General features: G+C 47.3%; 2 protein-coding genes across 4 annotated transcripts in view; both read left to right on the top strand.

Moving 5' to 3' along the window:
- The first annotated feature begins 1773 nt into the window (after nucleotides 1–1773).
- LOC133140545 (C2 calcium-dependent domain-containing protein 4C) lies at nucleotides 1774–2994 on the top strand. The gene has a single exon (XM_061260558.1). The coding sequence runs from the start codon at nucleotides 1774–1776 to the stop codon at nucleotides 2992–2994; it is 1221 nt and encodes a 406-aa protein (XP_061116542.1).
- Nucleotides 2995–4765: 1771 nt separating this feature from the next.
- The window catches only part of vps13a (vacuolar protein sorting 13 homolog A), a 54045-nt gene continuing 42978 nt past the window's right edge, over nucleotides 4766–15832 (top strand). For all 3 annotated transcript variants that reach the window (XM_061261600.1, XM_061261599.1, XM_061261601.1), the window contains exons 1-8: nucleotides 4766–4945; nucleotides 10063–10106; nucleotides 10586–10628; nucleotides 11844–11939; nucleotides 12592–12693; nucleotides 13584–13693; nucleotides 14555–14614; nucleotides 15139–15198. In XM_061261600.1, the coding sequence (XP_061117584.1) occupies nucleotides 4846–4945; nucleotides 10063–10106; nucleotides 10586–10628; nucleotides 11844–11939; nucleotides 12592–12693; nucleotides 13584–13693; nucleotides 14555–14614; nucleotides 15139–15198 (615 nt within the window). In that variant the 5' untranslated portion in view covers nucleotides 4766–4845. The remainder of the gene's footprint in view (nucleotides 4946–10062; nucleotides 10107–10585; nucleotides 10629–11843; nucleotides 11940–12591; nucleotides 12694–13583; nucleotides 13694–14554; nucleotides 14615–15138; nucleotides 15199–15832) is intronic.

Here is a 15832-nt window from a genome sequence, read left to right as displayed (position 1 = left end):
GGTCTGTACCCTCTCAATTTTAGGGAGGCTGCTACAGCCCTAAGATGTTTTTTTACAACCAAGTGGATGAACACCTGCATTGTCACGCTAAAACATCAATTTAGAACAATAGCCACAGTGTACCATTTCAACATGACTCAATAATAGTCAATAATTGAAAAGAATTGCACCCAATGCACTGGGTACATCCAATTCCTACCCCAATTTGAAATGGCCAGTTAACCGGACATGGACGGGCATGGCACGACTTTCCCCAGAAACACAAGGCTCACCCACCGAGTTCAGAGTGGAATCAAAGGAAGACCACTCATATGCAGCCAGCAGGGAGGCCAAGGGCACCCAAACGACCAACAGGGTTGCCAGATGAAGGCGCACCAACTGAACCAGCCCATACCCTGGGCCATGCAATCACCAGTTATCTAAGAGTCACCTCTGGGGCTACCGGCCGCAGTTGGCACCGGCATAATCCAGATTTTATCCGAGACCGTGGAACTCATCCATGCACCTCAGCACGCTGCCTCCACTGAACGAAGCTGCCCGGCAGCCCTTGGGTTGTGTGCTCAATGGAGACACTGTGGTGTGTGTGGTTGTGTAATATCCACAAACCCTCTCACCGATCTGGCCGATTCGCAGCAGCAGTTGTAATGATTTCTGTTTGAACACCCTGTGATGTTGGCACTTGAGAGAGAGGCCGATGGTGAGTTCACTGGGTGGGTGGGAGGCCACAGCCACGGGTCTTTGACTTGGGGTCAGAAGCCCCTCAGGGGTCCAAACTTAGGGGGGGGTTTAGGAGAATGATGCTGAAAACTCACTGCATATGGTCAGCACTGTCCTACAGCATCCTCCCAGATTCCTCCACCCACCAAAGCTCCTTTAAAACCCGCTGTCGTCCAGAGAGACGTCCTATCTCCCCCACAGCGCCAACCACTTCCTGTTTCCCCTTGTGACATCACCACAGCACAGAGGGGGTGGAGCCAGCCAGGCAGAAAAATGTTAATGTCACTTACTGTATGATGCTCTCTGTGTGACCCACACACACACACACACAACACACACACACACGGACACCCGCACAGACACATACACACACACGGACACCCGCACAGACACACACACACACACACACACACTCACACATCACACTCATAATCCTTGGCTACAGTGCAGGAACTCATGGGTGGAAGGTCATTTTCTGGTTGGTTGCCAGTGGACCGGAAAAGTGTGACGTACGGACCCTGACCAACCTTAAAAACCCACCTCCGCCCGCCCGTCACTCAAACGGGACTGCAGCGACTCCACACCACCTGCCTTCAACCGAACCCAGCACAGCCAATATTTCAACAGGTAGGAAACATTCCTGCAATATCACAGCAATGTTTTTATATTTTTAGCTTTGTTCGTTAACTTTAATAACTGTGTGTACAATATGGATTCGGTGAGTAAAATCACAGATCTCCACTCGTAGCCTCTTGTTAAGGCTACATTAGCACATGTGCATGCTAATTCTTGTAGTATTCTGGTATAGCTTATTTTGGACAAGAGATTGAACAGCATGAGCGTTTAGCGTCAGCAAGTCACAGGATAGAAGCATAGTTTATAAAAAAAGTGCCTGTGTGAAAAGCCCTATTCAAATAAAATTGAATTGAAATTCATGAAGTTCATTGAATTTTCAAATGAAACACATGCAGTTGTGGTCTTAAGAGACAGAAAAACATTTTAAACATGTGCACCCCCCTCAGTCTCAGGCCCTTCAGCCCCAGTGCGGAGAGGGGGATGTGGTTCATCGAGCGGATTCGCGAGGGGGTGGAGAGCCTCCCTCTGGAGGCAGTGAGGACCCTCGGGGTGAGAGAGGAGCTGTCGGCCAAGGCCAGCCTCTCCAGCAAGCTGCACTGCAACGTCCTGACGCCCGAAAAGATCCCTGAATTCTTCATCCCCCCCCGGCTGGCTCGCAGGGCTCCCCCGAGCGAGGACTCCGCCAAAAGCCGACTGCAAATGTTCCGGAGCCCACGAGCGCCCCACAGCGGGGGCGACGCCCACCCCCACATCGAGATCGAGAACGTGGGCGTGGGCGGGCGGGGCGAGGCCGGCGTGGGGGCTCTGTGCGGGGCGCACTACGGCCTGGCCGGGCTGTACGAGAGCCCCAACACACGGCGGAAGGAGTCGCTGTTCCTGGCGCAGTTTAGGGGCCGGTCGCTGGAGCCCGCCAAGGCGCTGACGGAGCAGGGAGGCAGCGAGAGCGACACGCCCTCCTCCTGCGACTCCTCCCCCCGCGGCTCCCCCGTGCTCACCCGCTCCGCCTCCAGCTCCGCCCTCCTCCGGCTGTTCGGGGCGGAGCGTCCCGCCACCCGCCTGCCGCGCTCCGCCTCGAAGCTGTCGCTGGGCGGGGACTACCGCTGGCCGCAGGAGGGGTGCGTTTCCATGGAGAAACACAGGGCGGAGAGCGCAGGGGAGACGGTCCAATCCCCAGGCTCGCCGGTCCTGCCGCCCAACTCCCTGTCCATGCCTACCTCTCTGGCCACGCCCGCCTGGGCCCCGCCCGCCTCCCTGGCCCCGCCCGCCTCCCTGGCCCCGCCCCTCCTCTACCCGCTGGACCTGCTGCACTGCCAGGAGCGGCTGCAGAGGGAGCACGTGCTGCCGCTGGAGGGGCGGGGCCGCGTGCGTCTGTCGGCCGAGCGGGACCGGGCGGGCTCCGCCCTGCGCGTGCGCGTGGTGTCCGTGGAGGACCTGCACGACAGCGCCCCCGGTGGCCGGCTGGTGCACTGCTGCGTCAGCCTCTGCCTGACCCCCGGCAAGTGGCAGCGGCAGAACAGCGCCACCATCAGGAACTGCAGGAACCCCGTCTTCAACGAGGACTTCTTCTTCACCGAGCTGGGGGAGGCCGGCTTCCACAGCCTGGCCCTTCGCCTCAAGGTCCTGGACAAGGCCTGCACTCTGAAGCGGGACGTGGTCCTGGGCGTGGCCTCCAAACCGCTGTCCCAGCTGCTGCCTCTGTAGGCCGCAATAAAGCAGGTCAAAAACTCACACGCAGCAGATTCATCAGAGAGCCTGACATTCTAAATCTTAATTCATTCATTCATCCATTATCCTAACCCGCTTATCCTGAACAGGGTCGCAGGGGGCTGGAGCCTATCCCAGCATACATTGGGCGAAAGGCAGGAATACACCCTGGACAGGACGCCAGTCCATCGCAGGGCACACACACCTTTCACGCACACACTCATACCTAAGGGCAATTTAGACTCTCCAATCAGCCGAACCTGCATGTCTTTGGACTGTGGGAAGAAACCGGAGTACCCAGAGGAAACCCATGCAGACATGGGGAGAACATGCAAACTCCATACAGAGAGGCCCCGGCCGACTGGGATTCGAACCCAGGACCTCCTTGCACCATCCGTGCCGCCCACATTCTAAATCTGTAGCTATTATTTTTTGGTTGATTAACATATGACAGAAACACTAAGTGTAACCCTTCTGCAGTTTGCTAGTTGCCAGTGCCAGGGCAAACAATTATTTCAGGTGTATCAGCTGGACAAACAACGTGTTATCACTGTACATATGACACTCTTAATTCAACTGTATAATAGTCAAATGTCCACAAGCTAAAGATGTTTGGATTAGGAATCTGTTAAATGGGTTATAAGATTTGTTATATTATATCTGGTCCCTCTAGAGCATCAATGTTTGTATGCATATATGTATGTAACAGGTCTGGAGTGAGATATTGGTGAAGAATTTTGAACAATAAAATAAATACCTGACTTGCAAACTGAAGTAAGCAAAAGGCAAACTGGAAGAATGGGGGGAGACATTGAATTAATTCAGAAATGACAAGTGCTTACGGCTGGAAAAACTAAATTTGTCTGCATTATTATTTGTATAATTCAGCAATTAAAGTGATTTCAAGTGATGCTTTTCAGTGCTGTTATTTTCTAATACATTCAATTTTGCAATACTGTGTGTTCAATTTAGATTGCCAATATGGTTACTGGGGTTTTTTTTTATAATACATTTGTTCAATATTCGTTTTTTAATGAATGAATTTAGATGATGATTTACCTGTCTAGATTAAGCTAGCTTTAGGGCGAAGTCATTTGAAATGATCCCACTGCGGTGAGGTGAGGACAGGGGTGAAGGGTGCACAGGTGGAGAAGGTGTGGGAAGGATGGCTGTTCTGAGGAGGTGTGCATGTTAACAAAAAGACCAGGCAATATGTGGGGGAAATCATGAAGTCGGGGCAATATAGTGTGAGAGAAGGAAGATGGAAGGGGGGCGGGTGGAACAGCCGCAAGCGAAAAGTTAAACGTCATCTGCAGAAGTGATAACTAACATGAGGGCAGACAGGGGAACTGAAACGAAGGAGCTAGATTGAATGGGGGAAAGAGCAAGGGAGAGGTGACAACGTATTAAATACGGATAGATATTTAATAGGAATAAATAGGAAGGATTCTGGCTTTCCTTGCCATGGTTACAAATTGTGCAAGTGAAACAAACTAAAGAGGATCAGGATGGTGATGGAAGCAGAGGGAAATGTTGGGTATAAGTGAAATTCAGGGGATCTTGTCGAACTGGTTTGGAGGGACACGAGGAATGCTGGGAATAATAGAATAATGACCGTGGGTGTAGGAATGAGATATTTTTATACGTATGTAATATAAAAAAGTAGTCTAAGAACTGAGAAAGTAATACGTTCGGTAGGTGGCGGTAATGCAGAAATATATGTTTACCAACCACCATAAAACTCGAAGAAGAAGAAGTGTGGCGCGTGGAGTGGAAGTGTACGGGGGAAGAACATTTCACGGGTTGGACCGCAGCTATGGTTACTGAGAAGTAAAGCTAGCAATAAACATGGTGTTCGAGTCTCTGGTGGTGGACGTCCTGAACAGGTTCTTGGGGGACTATGTTGTGAACCTGGACAGCTCACAGCTAAAGCTTGGAATTTGGGGAGGTAATTATGTTCTACAAAAGTATGCCATGGGTGTATATTTGAATATCCCACTGGAACCTGCTTCGCAACTCTGACGTGCTAGCTAGCTTGCTAATGGTAGCTGCCTGCCTGTATACTAGCTAGCGTAATACGGAAACTGTAAGTAAAGCGCCACTGAGCAGTAACGTTAGTTTACGTTATTATCCCACTCGCTGCTGCTCTATCGGACACTGACAGCGCCGTGTTTCTTGCCAGTACCAGAAGCCACAAATGGCAGCTGTTGCATTTTAGCATTCCCTACAGCTGACATTTCGGGTGGGTTCGTATGTTCCCTCCGAAAATCTGCTTTGATTTAAGCGCTCTGGGATTCAAACGCCACAGAGCGTTGAGAAAACCTTTAATTTCAGTCATTTTTAGATTGGAACGATCGGACGCTCTGATCAACTGTTTCCTCAGACAGTTATAGCACATAACCACCCTCTGACGAGCTGACGCTATCCTGCTGTCGGGCTTTCTGCGTGTGCACAACTAGCTGGCTACCTATGTACCCAGATGTAAACATTAGCGCTTGCTAAAGTAACATTAGCTTAGTTTGACAGATGCGTGTTTACCTAACTTATCCGAGCTGTGACCATATCTGTAGCTGGTAGTTAGGTTTTAAACAAACTGTCTGTGGGCGTGTGGAGTCTGTGTGTCAGTGTCAATGTCCGTGGTTCTGCTAGCTGCAGCTAATCACAGTGTCATTGCTTTATTTACATGCGTTCCCAGCGAGGTAACACTTTCACCCGGAGGGACCCCGCTGACGGCCTCTCCCTCGACTCCCGGTGCTTTGTCTGCGGCATTAATAACAACCCTGTGCTGTTGCGGATGCGGAGAGGAGTGTCAGTGAGAGCAGGATTATCCGACTGTCAGTCCACACCCAGCACACTTCAAAAATAGCTAACGCTAACGGTTGCCAACAGTTTCCTGGCTAATATCTGGCTGTGGCAATGTATTTATAGGCGAGGCGAGAACTGAAGTTATGCCTAGATTAGCTAATTATTGTGAGATTATATTTCACTCACGAAGAAATGGCAGCACCGGAGAATGTTAGCCATTAGTCTGCGTAATTACATTAGTCATAGCCGTATTCGACTAACCTGTCATAAACGAAACAAAAACTGGCACGGGACTGTGTGTGACAAACACGGCGCAGGGACCTCGGGTGTTCAGCGTTAAATTAGGGAACAGGGCAGGAATGCGATATGTAAAACCCGCCGAAGCGCACCCCGCCCCCACTGGTGCGCCGCCGGACTCTAGCTGCGGGTCAACACTACGGTGTGAGTGCGACCCATAGAGTTCAGCGGTGTGACCACACGGATGCGTGCGTGCGCGCGCTTCTCCCCTGGATCGCTCTTGCCTTTAAACATAACGGTGTTGCGTCATTATCCCACTCGCTGCGGTGTAGGTCATGGGTGTTCATACGCGTGTTCATAACCTCTCAGACATAAGAATGAACACTGCCCCCAGTTCACATGGTAATAAATGTCACGGTGTCCTGCCAAACCGCGCATTCTGTCCATGAATACCAAGTCTAGGTTACTGTCACGCAAGCTGCAAGGCCATCGTGCAGATAAATGACGCCAAATCCACATCACGTCACTAACTGCTCACCGCCGAACACACATAACTGTATTAGCGACTGAACAGTAACCGGAGCAGCGCGCCTACCTTCCCGCCAGCACTACCTTCCTGTCTGTCATAAATCAATGTGAATCCAAGCAGTCACCTGCAGGAGCGATGACACTTTCGTCATACTGCCGTAGTCATAGTGATATAAGCGTGATATCTGTTAGCCCATGTCAGATTTCACTCGTGGTTTAAATTAAGAGCTGTTTGAATTGCTGTGAAGAGAGGAGATTGTGCTGGGAGCGCAATCGGAGCCTATTTCAGTTTGACAGAGAAGAAAGGGAGTAGTGATTCATCCTGACACCTCCATGTCTAACTCTTCTTCTTCCCCGTACCCCTGGGGCTCATTCCAGTCGCTTATTGTTCTATTTTTTCTTTTTCTTGCTTCTGACCCAGAAACCGATCGAGGTCCGCCATCTTTAAGGACATTCCAACCTGTTAAATGTTCCTTCTAGGAGCTAGAAGTAGAAGTTAGGAACTCCCAATCTGTCCTTTGAGCAAGGAAACATCAGTGCATCCTTTGCGGAAATATTTTTTCAGAAAGTCTGATGTATAAATGGATCCACCTCTCCCCATCGACCATGTACAGTTTATGGCTGTAACTCCCATGGCTTCGAAATTAAGTTTGATGGAGCAAGGACATTCCATTTGCCTAATTCACATTTTCTTGATTTCCCTGTCTTAATTTCTTTTTTTCTCCCACTTTACCAAGCGTCTCCTGATGGATATAAAAAAAAAGTGATTGGAATGAGCCCCTGGCCCCCTCCCTCTCTCTAACACGTGTAACTGATCAATACCCACTTTTCCCAGCATACCTTTCGCTCTGCTTGCTGGCCTGGTCTGTACCTATGGTAGGGTTGCATCTACTGGCTTCATAAAAGCAGCCCTCGGCTGCCAGAGGCAGGGAAAGTCTGTATTGCCAAGATTGGCTTCAAACTGATCTATGGAACTGACAAGCACATGTGGTATTTAAGCCTTTTTCCTACAGTCGTCTCGGCTGTATATAGGTGAAACGGTAATGAACACGTATTTGCCAGAAAAGTTTGTGCGTCCTTGCGGGGTCGTTTGTTGTAGGTAGTTTTATTTCTTTTTTAAAGATTTTCTCAGAACAAAACTGTTGGCAGGCTTGTATTTCGGTTGTCCAGCGTCTGGGTCCTTGGCTTCCTTAGCAGACGGTGACAGCTGTTTGGCTCTGGATTTATTAACCTGTCTGGCAACCCAGTCACTCACCTCCAGCCCCTGGGACCTCTGAGCCAAAGGGGGTTTCCATGGTGAACCCTGAGAATGAGGCTTTTTCCTTTCAGTCTGTTACTGAAGCGGGTGGAATGGAAGCTGGAATGTACCTTAACTAGCTAGGCTTTAGTCCTCTGTATTTTAAACTAGGACTGTTGCATTTGTATTCATCTTGATATCTTGCTTACATTATTACATTATTCATCTTGCAGTTGCTTACATTATTACTTAATGCTTGACTTGGCCTATTTAATATTTGTACTAGACTTACTGTACTAGATACGTATGGCTGTAGACAACTGATTATTTGTGAATTGTACCTTATCCGACCTGTTCTGTCGTTGTTCTCAGGACCTTTGGTATGCAATTATTGTACTTTGCCTAAAAGTGTCTGCCAAGTAAAATGGAATGGAATGGAATGCCATGCTAACTGCTGTGCACTGCACTACACCAACACAACACGGCATAACACTGCAAAGCACTGCACAAACACTGCACAACACTGCGCTGCACAGCACTGCGCTGCATATCACTGCACTACACCAACACTGCACGGCACAGTACTACACTGCACTGCACACCGTTTCTGCTTTTTCGTTGTTGCTGCTTGTGCCCTCTGAATAAGTGTCAGTGGCCATCTTGAACCTGAAAGCGAGGCTCTTTCTTCTCTCTGTTTGATTGTTTTGTCTCCACTGCCTCCCTTTCATCCCTGTAAAGATAGGGATGCTCGTCATGATGCAGTAGGTCACTAAAGGTCCTGACCCCCTGTGGTAATGCTATGACGTGGGATGTCCTGGTGAGATGTTCCGTGGGTTTTGTGACTGAAAGGGGTGTCCGGAACTGCCCTCTGCTCTTAGCAGTAGCAGTACAAATGATTTATAATCATTATTTCAAAGTGCGCTGAGTAAAACCCAGAACCCTCCCAAATCTGGAACATGGACTGTGGTAAATAGAGCTGTTCGGGTCGTACGTAGCAGTTATCCGGCTAACTCGGTAATCCTGCTTTTTGATACAGGCCCCATGTGCACACTTTCTAGGACAGCGATAGCATGCGGGCAGTAACGGCGGTCCTGGGCATTTCACCAGAGGAAATGAATAAATAACTACAGATGTAATTACAGAGAGTGAGAGTGAAGTAGCTTTAGACCTGAAGTGGCCACGATGAGATCAGGACGGAAGCACTTGGAGTAAATTAATGACACTGGGAAAGTGCTCTGTACACCAGCCTGTATGATACTGTCTGCTATCCATGTGCTGAATATACATGCGCATATAAGCCTGTGTCATACTGTCTGCTATCCATGTGCTGAATATACATGCGCATATAAGCCTGTATGATACTGTCTGCTATCCATGTGCTGAATATACATGCGCATATAAGCCTGTATGATACTGTCTGCTATCCATGTGCTGAATATACATGCGCATATAAGCCTGTGTCATGCTGTCTGCTATCCATGTGCTGAATATACATGCGCATATTTAAGCGTTATGGAACGAGAACCCGTGGTATATCGTGGATATTGGCACAGCTAGCGGGGTGGTTAGGCGCGACGGGTTTGATTTCCAGAACGCTTTTATACAACGGTTACCAGATTTATCTTTCAAAATTTTACTAAAGAAAGACAAGACAAAGTTTAAATTAATGTCTTTTTAATGGAACTATGTTTTATGGTAAATGTATTCTTCCGCTGAACAGTAGTTTATTGGTTGTTAAACAATGGTATTGTGAACGTTATCTAGCAATAATGTATCCCCCACTCGACTATCGAAGCAACGGTAGTAGGAATAATTTATCCCCACTGCACTAACCTTAGCTAAGCAACGCTATTGCAATAATGTATCCTCACTGCATTAACGTTTGCTAGCTTCATAGTTTACGTTATACCAGACGACACTGACACACACAAGTAATTAGTTTTTGTTGTAGACGTTTATTGGGACACTGCCAGATAACGTGCAGGTATTGAAATAACTCTGTGTCGTTAATAACTCTGAGTCATCATTTGCTTCGCCGGGGTTTGATGGTCTTGCTGGTTTTTTAATCCGAGGATGTTGTCTAATTAGAATTTTTTTCGTTCCGGCTCCTTTCCAAATCACAGGACACTTTAAACTCACGGATTTTATTTTACTTCGGTAGGTTTACATGTTTTTATGTATGGTTTATAGGGGCTACACGTTTTTATGCATGGTGTATGGGCCTAACACACAACTGTGTTTTTGTTTTTGTTTTGCAGGGGATGCCGTATTAAAAAACCTTACAATAAAGGAAAATGCGCTGGTAAGTTATGCTCTGTACGTGTTCTCTGTTAAAGTGAGTGCTGGGGAGGCTCGTGGGCATGTCGGTTACAGTAATCCTCATCTTAACCGTACTCAGTCTCCTTATTCACTCATTCGCCTGCTCGCCCTCTGTCTTCAGGCTGACGGCTCTGTTGACTCCATGTATCACTGATGTTTACTCTGTGTTTTGCATTTACTCGGGTTTCCCTTTGTCTAATATTACATTTTGTCTGAAGCTCTGAAACTATTCAGTGTGAACAGTATGCAGTAATAGAGGACATCAGGAAGGGGGAACATGCTTTTTCACAGCACTGTAAGACCTCATACCTGCCCCAAATGCCCCAAGTATAGGGGTAAAAAAAAGTACGCCTAATATCCCTCTCTCTCCCTCTCTCTCCCCCTCTCTCCCCCCCCTCTCTCCCCCTCTCTCTCCCCCTCTCTCCCCCTCTCTCTCTCCCTCTCTCTATCCCTCTCCCACAGAGTCAGTTGGATATTCCTTTTAAGGTCCGAGCCGGGCACATAGGTAAGAACCTCCCTGCCACAGTGTCTCTGTTTGTTGCCACATTATTTGTGTGCTTTAAATGCTCATTTGACTCTGCTGACATGCTCCCTGAGCCTACATTGGCATCGCTCACTGTTGACTTTCTGCGCACTAACAGAGACGTATTAGCCTGCGTGCTCTTGTGCAGAAGAAATGATTTGTATGAATCCAGCTGCTGGCTGTGGCTGTGTTCCTGTGGAAGGGCGGGGCAGTGTTTACATCAGGCGTGTCTCACATTCAGCTGCTGATCCCAGATAATTATGTTGCTGCTCTCTGCTGGACACGCATTTCAGGGTCAGGCTGGTTAGGGCAAGTTAGGGCTGGTTCTGACTGGTTCTGAACATAGACTGTGGAAAACAATAGTCCCTGTAATGTTCCCCGCTGGTTATCCATGGGCTAGTGAAAAGCGTTTTTGAAACTGTGGAAGCCAAGTTTACGGGCGCCCGCCGTGTTATAGACTTTTGAGCCAGAGACGGCGCAGTAAGGAAGCCGAGTGTGGCTCCTACACTAAACGTGTGAGAGAGTGACGTAAACTGTCCCTGATTTGTTCAGAAAGCATTCACCATTTACTGCTACTGTATTGTCCTAATTGCGCAATAACTTGAAGAAAAAACGGAGCGACATTGACTGAAGAGAAACCACAGACTATGACTACATTTTCCTCTGGCAAAAAATTATTGACTTTGTATTTTTACCACATTGTTACAATTGATTTTGCATTGAAAAGGTGGCTGTTACTCCTCCACTGGAGCCAACCGCAGAGGTTCTAGTGAGCACCATCTCAGCAACACCAGGAAATTAGCATCAAAAACAAAGCCCGGTTTTAGCCACTTTTAGCTCTGGCTGGTTCTGACTGGTTTGGATGGGTTAGTGCTCGCTCTGGCTGGTTCTGACTGGTTTGGATGGGTTAGCACTAGCTCTGGCTGTTTCTGACTGGTTTAGATGGGTTAGCGCTCGCTCTGGCTGGTTCTGACTGGTTCGGATGGGTTAGCGCTCGCTCTGGCTGGTTCTGACTGGTTTGGATGGGTTAGCACTAGCTCTGGCTGGTTCTGACTGGTTTGGATGGGTTAGCGCTCGCTCTGGCTGGTTCTGACTGGTTCGGATGGGTTAGCGCTCGCTCTGGCTGGTTCTGACTGGTTTAGATGGGGTAGGACTGGCTCTGGCTGGTTCTGACTGGTTTGTGCTGGTTTTCCCCAGGACGGCTGGAGCTGAAGATCCCATGGAAGAACCTGTACACTCAGTCTGTGGAAGCTACACTGGATGGAGTTTTCCTTCTCATAGTCCCCGCGGCCAGTAAGAACTGCAGCCGTGACCTGGAAGTGCTCTCACACTCACTGAACTCTGCGTTACACATTTAAACTCAGTTATTGTATTAACTGTGAATGATTTAAACATGTACCTTAGTCCTCCGTCCTGATTTCCCCCCCCCTCCTCCCCTTTTCGATATCCCTCTTGTCTAACCCAAAAAAATAAAAATAATTTAACTTACAATGACTGTATTTTTTGTTTAGAACAACACTTCATGTGTATTTTACTAGTTATGGATGTGATGCTTTAGCTTGTGGAAGAACCTATGCACTTGTAAGTCGCTTTGGATTAAAAGCGTCTGCCAAATGACTAAAATGTAAATGTAAACAATGATAGATTGATATCCGATATTTTCAATATTCTGCCTCACCTGACTCCCATTTTTTATGTTTTGATGTTTTCTTTTTGTGTTAGGCTATTTGTCAACATATTTGTTGATTTCTACTTTAAAGTATTATCTTTTATTGTAAAGTCAGCACACTAGTAAAACATTCTCCCTCAATGTTTCCTTCCCGAGTGTAAATAAAGTAAATAATGACCCGGAAGTGGTCTCACACTCATTGCCACAGCCTTGAACTCTGACCTGGAAGTGATCCCACACTCTCGTGTTATTGATGTGACGTAATCTGTGTTTCAGGTATAAAATACGATGCAGAGAAAGAGGAGAAGCAGCTGCAGGAGGCGAGGCAGAGAGAGCTGCAGCGGATCGAGGAGACCAAACAGAAAGCAGCAGAGAAAGGTCAGAGTTCAGAGGTCGCAGTGCTGGACGAACGGTTCAAAGCAGCCAATCGGCACTGTCCTGCTAAAATAAGCCAATTAAAACCGAGCCAAAAAGGCAGCTGTCGAGTAATATAATTCTTTTCTATCACAATAACAGAGTAAGTTGAACCCAAGTGTTACCTGATATGTCATCACACATTCAAAACAGACAGGTTGTAAGCATACGTACAGTCAGTGAGCACTTTACTAGCTATTTATTAGACTGATTTATTAGACTTATTAAGTCTTCTGCAGCTGTAGCCTATCCACTTAAGAGGTTTGACGCGTGTGTTCAGAGATTCTCTTCTGCATACCACTGTTGTAATGTGTGGCTATTTCCGTCACTGTCACCTTCCTGTCAGCTTTGACCAGTGTGGCCCTTCTCCTCTGACCTCTCTCATTAACGTGTTTCTGCCTGCAGAACTGCTGCTCACTGGATGTTTTTTTTGTTTTTCGCACCATTCTCTGCAAACTCTAGAGACTGTTGTGCATGAAAATCCCAGGAGATCAGCAGTTTCTGAGATACTTAAACCACCCTGTCTGGCACCAACAATCATTCCACAGTTAAAGTCACTTGGGTCACATTTCTTTCCCATTCTGACATTTGGTCTGAACAACAGCTGAACCTCTTAACCACGTCTGCATGCTTTTACGCATTTAGTTCGTGCCACATGATTGGCAGGTTAAATATTTTCATTAACAAGCTAGTGTACAGGTCTCCCTCTTGCTCACTGAGTGTATTTTTTTCACTGTAAATCATTGCCTCCTAGCACATGTGTACATGCACATAGAAGTGTATTTAAATGTGTGCATGGCGTGAGTGGATGCTGAGAAGCTGATGATGTGGCTATGTTGTCTTTTGGCCTGTAGAAGATCCAAATGTGGAGAAGCAGGATACCTTTATGGAGAAACTGGTCACTCAGGTGATCAAGAACCTGCAGGTGAAGATCTCCAACATACACATCCGATACGAGGACCAGGTGAGGGCCTTTTAATTGCCTGCTTCATGTGTGTGTGTGCAGAGTGCTGTGCTCTCCTGTCAGTGCTCTCCAGAGTGTGTGTGTGTGTGTGTGTGTGTGCTTGTGTGCTTGTGTGTATGTCTGTGTCTGTGGGTCTGTCTGTGTGTGTGCTTGTGTGTGTGTGTGTGTGTGTGTGTGTGTGCTTGTGTGTGCTTGTGTGTGCTTGTGTGTGCGTGTGTGTGCGTGTGTGTGCGTGTGTGTGCGTGTGTGTGCGTGTGTGTGTGTGTGTGTGAGTGTGTGAGTGTGTGTATGTGTGTGTGCTTGTGTGTATGTCTGTGGGTCTGTTTGTGTGTGTGCTTGTGCTTGTGTGTGTGCGTGTGAGTGTGTGAGTGTGTGAGTGTGTGAGTGTGTGAGTGTGTGAGTGTGTGAGTGTGTGAGTGTGTGAGTGTGTGTGTGAGTGAGTGTGTGTGTGAGTGTGTGTGTGAGTTTGTGCGTGAGCGTGTGCGTGCGTGTGTGCTGTGTTCTTGTGTGTGTGTGTGTGTGTGTGTGTGTGCTTGTGTGAGTGTGTGTGTGTGCTTGTGATTATATGTTCTTATATTTGTGTGTACATTACTCCTTCAGTCTGCTGGTTGGGCTGGGCACGCAGCACAGAACATGCACTATTTGAGTTGATGCATTTTTTATTAAGTTAGAAGCTGATTCAATACAGTCTTATTCTCTCTTATGAATTTATAACAACGTGACTAGGACACAGTGCCTAAAATGGCTGCCGTTCAATGCCAGCCTTTGGGCCTGATCCCACAGCCTGCTGGGAAACCCCTCCACCACCAGTCAGTGCTTGGCGCTCGTGTGTTAATGCTGTACCTGCTTTATCCCTCACAGGTAACCAACCCAAACTGCCCTTTGTCCTTTGGAGTGTCACTACAAAACCTCAGTCTCCAGGTGACTGCCACGCCCCGTTCAGCCCTGCCCCATTTAGGCCCCGCTCTCTTTCCTCAGTGACATCACTGGTTACTGTGTTACACTCAGAAATAAAGTGACAGTGGAGATACATTTGTATTATTCTTCAAGGATCCAAATTTCCGGAAAGTACCCTAAACTTACTGTAATATTCATTGAGGGTACTATTGAGTTCTTTTTCCAAGCAAACATTGTACAAATCTATTCTCTATTGCCGGCTAGGGGAACAGTCTTATGTGCCTATAGGGTACCGCCCAAGATACAAGCATTTCTACCTTTTCTACTTTTTGTACCTTTATTTCTGAGACTGTAGGAGTGCTTCTCAGAGTACTGAATTTAGGCTTGTTCTGCATGGAAGCTTAGAGAATAGATGAAGATCAGGTTCACATGTTGATGTGTTCAGAAACTTTAGTGTCTAATGTGTGAGTCGTAGGTGGATGCCATGTGCATGTTGGTTCAGTGAGTGTAGCTGTTTTTAACCCCTTCCTCACCGTGTCTCCCTTCAGACCGCAGATGAGAACTGGACTCCCTGTCTGTTGGATGAGAAATCCAAGCTCTTCTACAAGGTAAAGAAACATACCCCCAATTCACTGCCCTAATCTTATCCTACCCGCACACACACACACACACACACACACACACAATTCACTAGCCCACTGCCCTAACATACACACATGCACGCATTAGCACACACACTGTTGTGGAAATATCCTATTTCAGCAGAGGGGGAAGAACTTGATTCAACACAACAGGAGCATTTAAAGACTTTATTCGTACTTGCAAGCCAATAAAGAACGGGGGTATGTGCTTACCGACACTTTCCCCAAAATGCAAGAGGGGCAGTCCCTTTTTATACCTGTTGCTTTGTTTAACGCGTGAATTTTAAGCTGTCTAAGCATTTATCAGTTTTACAATGTCCAAAGTACAATGTTAGGATTTCTAAAGATGTTTACTACCAAAGGGTATTTGTGTCATACTGATTGCTCATCAGGGGGCTGGGTTGGTGTGGACACATTGAATAAACAGAAGCCAGGCCTTGATGTCATACCTTATCTTTTCTGCTTTGTAAGATGTATCTTTTCTTGTAAACATGTTATTCCCCCACTTGAATATATCCCTTCCTCAGTCAACATTACCTTTTTCTCAATGTATTTTGAAGCCCAAAATCCAACTACCCCTTATCAACTGTCATATGCTGCA

The sequence above is a fragment of the Conger conger genome, chromosome 11 (genome assembly GCF_963514075.1).
Source record: "Conger conger chromosome 11, fConCon1.1, whole genome shotgun sequence".
NCBI classification, from domain to species: Eukaryota; Metazoa; Chordata; class Actinopteri; order Anguilliformes; family Congridae; genus Conger; species Conger conger.
This window is presented reverse-complemented; position numbering and strand designations above follow the sequence as displayed.

Bases quoted from the DNA above. Each gene is read 5' to 3' on its own strand.
- LOC133140545 (XM_061260558.1), top strand. From the start codon at position 1,774: ATGTGGTTCATCGAGCGGATTCGCGAGGGGGTGGAGAGCCTCCCTCTG.